The sequence below is a fragment of the Mus caroli genome, chromosome 5, assembly GCF_900094665.2.
Source record: "Mus caroli chromosome 5, CAROLI_EIJ_v1.1, whole genome shotgun sequence".
Lineage (NCBI taxonomy): Eukaryota > Metazoa > Chordata > Mammalia > Rodentia > Muridae > Mus > Mus caroli.
Window position 1 is genome coordinate 115,401,474 of NC_034574.1, and position 5,724 is coordinate 115,407,197.

The following is a 5,724-nucleotide window of genomic DNA, read 5'->3' on the forward strand; positions in this document are numbered from 1 at the left end:
GTGTGTGTGTGTGTGTGTGTGTGTGTGTGTGTAGTCTGCCCGATATCCCTGTGGTGGCCATACCTCAGGCTCTGTGATTGCCCTGGGAGACTGTGATGTGCCCTTAACAGCTGAGAGCAGGGAGTGGGCGGTGCCTCAGAGGTTAAGAGCACTTGCTCCTCCAGAGGGTCCAAGTTCAGTTCCCAGAAACTTCCGGAACTTCAACTCTGACACCCTGTTCTGGCCTCCACAGGCAGCTGCAAACACATGACATACAGACATACAGACCTAAATCAAAACAATGAAGCTCAGGAATAAAATGCAAAACCTCCACAAAAATCCAAGGGGAAACAGCATTGTCTGAGGGGATGGACAGGCGGCAGTTCAGTCCCCAGCACCACAGACGACACAGAGCAAAACAGCTGGATGTGTAGCAGGGTCTGATGTCCTCCTCTTTCAGTCCCGGGGCCTGGACAGACATGCCGCCACCGGGTGCCCTTCCTGCTCTTACTCATCTCTACAGCCTCCTGGCTGCAGTCATGACTGCTGTCGTGTGCTCCCCCTGCAGGTCAGATTGAGCTCTACACCCACCTGCCTGTCATGAAGCAGCTGGTCCAGCAGCTCGAACAGTGGGAGTTCCGAGTGTGCGGAGTGTTCCTTGTTGATTCTCAGTTCATGGTGGAGTCATTCAAGGTCTGTGGACGAATCTCTTGTAGATTTTTCAGTCCTGGGTAGAAAGAAAGCATGTGACATTCTCTGCTCCGTCTGTGTGAGCCTCCACATTTCATAGGCTTTAACATTTATTTAGCATCTCCAATGATCAAATGACTATGTGAATGTCTGCTTACCTAAGAGATAGATTTAGCTGGGTGTGGTGACTTTAATCCTAGCACTCAAGAGGCAGAGTCAGAAAGATCTCTTTTGAGTTCAAGGCCAGCCTGGACTTCAAATCAAGTTTCCGGCTAGCCAGAGTTCCCTGGCTCAAAAAAATAAGAAGAAAAACAGATTGGGGGACCTGCTTATGAAATAAAAATTGAGGCAAATGGGCATTGTATTACATAGTGTATTTAAAAATACTGAGCTGGGTGAGTGGTTCGTGCCTGCAATCGCAGCACTCCGGAGCCTGAGGCAAGAGGGTTGCTGCAAGTTCAAGGCTAGCCGGGCTACAGAGTAAGACAGTATCTCAAATATAAAGATTAAAAAATAGCAGAAAAAAACCTATTTTTAATTTTCTGAGGACCTTTATTCCTGTTTAGAAATTACAGACTGCATTTTCTCGTCAGTAGTCATGAGAGATGTTCGTGGAAAAGAAGGCCAGTTCGTGGTCAAAATGCAGAGATGTGGTCAAGGCAGAGCAAGGGATTCATTGATGGGTTTGGGACAGAGTATGTGTAGCAAAGACTGGCCCCGAACTGGATCTTCATCTGCGCAGCTGGGATTAAAAGCCAGCCACTCCCCTCTGGTCAGTAGATGAGATCACATCTTCCCTTCTCTCCTTCAAGGCTAGGAGGGCCTCTACCACCTTTTTAGCAAGTGTCTTTCCCTGGAAGATTAGTCTCTTGGGTTGGGTACCAGTGTCTCTCCAGTGAGTCAGGAGGCCCTGTTGGCGATAACTGGACGTTTCTGTTCTTTCCTTCTCCAGTTTCTCTCCGGCATCCTGGCAGCCTTGAGTGCCATGGTTTCTCTAGAGATCCCACAGGTTAACATCATGACGAAGATGGACCTGCTGAGTAAGAAAGCCAAGAAGGAGATTGAGAAGTGAGTGGTGTCCCCGGCAGGGCTCTGCGGGCCGATCCTTGTGCCCCCTGAGACAGGCTCCTGTTCTCCTCCTGTCTCCCTCTCCTTTAAAGGTTTCTAGATCCAGACATGTACTCTCTGATAGAGGATTCAACTGGTGACTTAAGAAGCCAAAAGTTTAAGAAGTTGACGAAGGCCGTGTGTGGCCTGGTAAGCAAGCGCCCTTTAAAGCCCCCTCCAAGTGATCCTCAGGTGTCTGCCCATGTCCAGCCCGTGTTCACCTGTGTGCAGCACCGTCCAGTGCCATCCCCTATAAAAAGCTGGCAGTTGGGGGTGGGAAGGGAAGGGGTGTGATGGTTAGTTTGAGCAGTCAGGTGGCTGGGGCCGCTCAGTTCCAGTGGGTCCAAGGTCAGCCAAAGGGTGTGCTGGCTCTCCCCGGGGCTCCTTTTCCCAGCCCAGTGCAGGTGACTGTTTGCTTGCATCCTTGTTTTTTACCTTTATTTGTGTGCATGCTTGCAAGTGTGTGCCAGGAAGACACTCTGCAGGAGTTGATTTCTTCTCCTTCCATCATGTGGATTTTGAGGATCGAGGCCAGGTTATTAAGTTTAGCAAGCTTGGCAGCAGGCACCTCACTCCTGAGCCTTCCTGCCAGCCAAGCGCTTGTCCTTTTCAGGAGAGGTATAAGTGATTATGCTATAAACAAGCCTGTGGTGGGCATGGTCCGCAGCACTGTCAGGGCCGCTTCTCTAACTCGCGTTTGCAGGTGGATGACTACAGCATGGTCCGCTTCCTGCCGTACGACCAGTCAGACGAGGAGAGCATGAACATCGTGCTCCAGCACATCGACTTCGCCATTCAGTACGGGGAGGACTTGGAGTTCAAGGAGCCGAGGGTGAGCTGGGCTTCCCTGCGTCAGCTCAGGAGGGGTCCCGAGAGGAGGGGATGCATGGTCTCCTCTGTTGCCTTTGTGACAGGAGCAAGAAGAGTCCTCCTCCATGTTTGATGAGTATTTTCAAGAACGGCAGAATGAGTGAGGTTGACTACGGACGAAGCCACCATTCCGCTCGTGGCCCAGTGCTCTCCTGGAGGATTAACCGCGGGAAGCCGCTGCTGCGTCTGGGAAGAGCGCTGGGCTCTAGGCTGAGCCGCTGCGTGAGCGAGCGAGTGAGCGAGCCTGGCTTGTGCTCTGAGCTCTGAAACTGCTGCTCTTTCAGGAGACCTTATCCCGACACTATTGTTTGGATATTTAAAGAAAATCAAAGTAGAAATTAATGCACAAAGACTTGTATATAATATAAACTAACCTAGCCACACACGTATATCACCAGTGTGTGTGTGTATGTGTGCATGCGCACACAATTGGAGCCAATGTAACCTCATTTTTACAATTGAATATTTTGTTTTTTGAGGGCTCTTCTTTTGATTTACTTGTTTGTTTTTGGAGAGGTACAAATTATTGTAACAAAAAACATAGATCTATATCAAAATAAAAAAAATTTGGAAGGATATACATAAGTGTTATTTTCACAAATCAAACATGTATTATTTATACAATTAAAGCTGAAAACTGTTTGAAATGTAAATAAAGAAAATATCTAATAAAAAAAATATATATATTAAAAAGAAAACTGTTTGAGATTTGTAAATGTGAATGCACACGGGCCCTCTTCACACTCTTCTTTTCCAGGCAGACTGTGATGTACACATTCCAGAAAAACCCTTAAACTAATTTCTCCAAGGGTCAGAATGACGGCAGTGACTGTTTAGAAATCCAGTGTGTGTCCATGTGAGCATGGTGGTTTGTGACTGTAGTCCCAACATTCAGGAGGTTGAGGTAGGATTTTTAACTTACATTGAATTACATTGAGCTTTTGAGAGTCAATTGGCAGCTGGTATGCAGGTCACGGGAGCAGCTATCTGGAAGGTCTTTCTTTCTCCAGCATCCCTCACAGGCCAGGCTCTGGCAGAATGAGGCTGGATCTTAGTAAGCCCAGCTAGACGTGACATTACAGAGTTATTTTCCATGATTTCTTTCCTTGAATCCTTGCAACAAGGCCCAAGGCTCCCCTAGTTATTTGGTGACCAGTCTACCTGGTAACGCTAATTCAGCCCTCATAGAAATGTAACTCAGGTCAAAAGTTGTCATGTTGGCCTGTAGGGCTGAGTTTGGTCCATTTTCAATAAAGCCAAGTGAGGCTCTCTGAATCCATAGTCGTTGGCACCTGGAGGCCAAGGCTGAGGGCAAGAGCCAAGTGTGGCTGGGCTGTGCTCCAGGCCTGGTATGGGAATGAGCTGAGCTGCCTGTGGTCTAGGAGTATGGGATGGCTGAAAATATCCTGGTCTCTGGACTCCCATTAACAGGTTCCCAGGCATGGTGGTGCATACCTTTAATCCCAGCACTGGGGAGGCAGAGGCAGGCGGATTTGTGAGTTTGAGGCCAGCCTGGTCTACAGAGTTCCAGGACAGCCAGGGCTACACAGAGAAACCCTGTCTCAAAGAAAGAAGAGAAAAGAAAAGAAAGGAAAAGAAAAAAGGACTATGAGACAGCCAATGAACTTGGTTGTTCTCGAGGAAGGTACTTTGAAATAATGAGCTCATTATAATCCAGGTATGTGGGTGGGCAAGATGGCTGAGCAGGTGAAGGCTGCCACTCGTGATAAGCTGCGCTCCATCCCTGGGAACTGTGGTGGAAGGCGAGCTCACTCACAGAGTTGCCTTCTGACCTCTAGACAAGCTTGCACCAAATCATTTAAAATGTCAGGCCTGGCAGTGGTAGCACACACGTTTAATTCTGGCACTTGAGGGGGGGCACAGGCAGGTAAAGCTCCAGGTTCGAGGCCAACCTGGTCTACAGAGTGAGCTCCAGGACAGCCAAAGCTATACAGAGAAACCCTGTCTCCAAAACCCAAGAAAAAGAACATGTCTAATGTTAACTCTATAAATACTTTTCTTGTAGCTCATTTCATCCTCCCTAAGCAATGAGGTAAATACTGAGGCCTCTATATTTAGGTGAGGAACAGAGGCACAGAGAGGTACATTAAGTTGCTCAGAATAACACAGCTAGTCATGTTGGAACTAGGATTCAACCCCAGGACCTGGCCCCTCAGCGGTCATACAAAGAAAAGGGGGTATTAGCCAGACATTGTAGAGACCAGCCTGGGCTACATAGTTAATACCTTGTCCCAAAAACATAAAAAGTGGTTGGCTGGGTATGGTGGTTACATATCCCCTCTGCCTCAGCACTTGGGAAGCAAGGGCAGGTGGATCTCAAGAGTTCAAGGCCAGCCTGGTCTACAAAGCAAGTTCCAGACTAGCCAGGGCTACACAGAGACACAAAATACATACTTACATACATATATGATGGGTGTCAGTGGTGGGTTTGTCTTCATCCCCTCAGACATGTGGCATCACTCAGGCCCTTATAATATGCTTGGTTTTCATGACCACTTAGTCCTTGCCATGATCTGGGAAGACATACACCACACCTTGTCGAAAGAGTAGAAATGATATATGATACACATTTAGTGGGTGACAGGAAGGTCAAAGGGGTAGGCTCAGGACTTTTCTTTCCTTTACCCCTGTGGTGGTCCCTGACTGTCTTAACATGACAAGGAAGATAGAGACACCACCATAGGCATCATAAAACTAAGCAAGAAAAATAAAAATAACAGGAGTGATGGGCACACATCTGTAATTCCTGAACACAAGTGGGTGCAGATCAGTTCATATTCATTTATATGTATATGCCAGCCTGGACTTCATGTGACTCTTAGCAAAGTGAAAATTGAAAAAATAAAAAATATTGGCCGCCAAGACGGCTCAGGGTGTAGGTGTTTCTGAAGACTGAGTTGGTTCTGAGAGTATCACGGTGGAAAGTGAGAACTGACGTCCCCCACGTTGCACTGTGGTAAAAGTAAAAAACTAAGCCGGTTGTGGGGGCGCATGACTTTAATCCCGGCACTCGGGAGGCAGAGGCAGGCAGATTTCTGAGTTTGAGGCCAGCCTGGT

At 47.7% G+C, this 5,724-nt stretch overlaps 2 protein-coding genes across 2 annotated transcripts in view; both read left to right on the top strand.

The window, feature by feature from the left end:
* Gpn3 (GPN-loop GTPase 3) overlaps positions 1 to 3,299 on the top strand; it is a 10,716-nt gene extending 7,417 nt beyond the window's left edge. The window contains exons 3-7 of the mRNA XM_021163386.2: positions 548 to 672; positions 1,622 to 1,737; positions 1,830 to 1,926; positions 2,480 to 2,608; positions 2,691 to 3,299. Of these exons, the coding sequence (XP_021019045.1) occupies positions 548 to 672; positions 1,622 to 1,737; positions 1,830 to 1,926; positions 2,480 to 2,608; positions 2,691 to 2,750 (527 nt within the window). The 3' untranslated portion in view covers positions 2,751 to 3,299. The remainder of the gene's footprint in view (positions 1 to 547; positions 673 to 1,621; positions 1,738 to 1,829; positions 1,927 to 2,479; positions 2,609 to 2,690) is intronic.
* Positions 3,300 to 4,341: 1,042 nt separating this feature from the next.
* Arpc3 (actin related protein 2/3 complex subunit 3) overlaps positions 4,342 to 5,724 on the top strand; it is a 16,289-nt gene continuing 14,906 nt past the window's right edge. The window contains exon 1 of the mRNA XM_029477799.1: positions 4,342 to 4,409. Coding sequence (XP_029333659.1) covers positions 4,342 to 4,409 — 68 coding nt within the window. The remainder of the gene's footprint in view (positions 4,410 to 5,724) is intronic.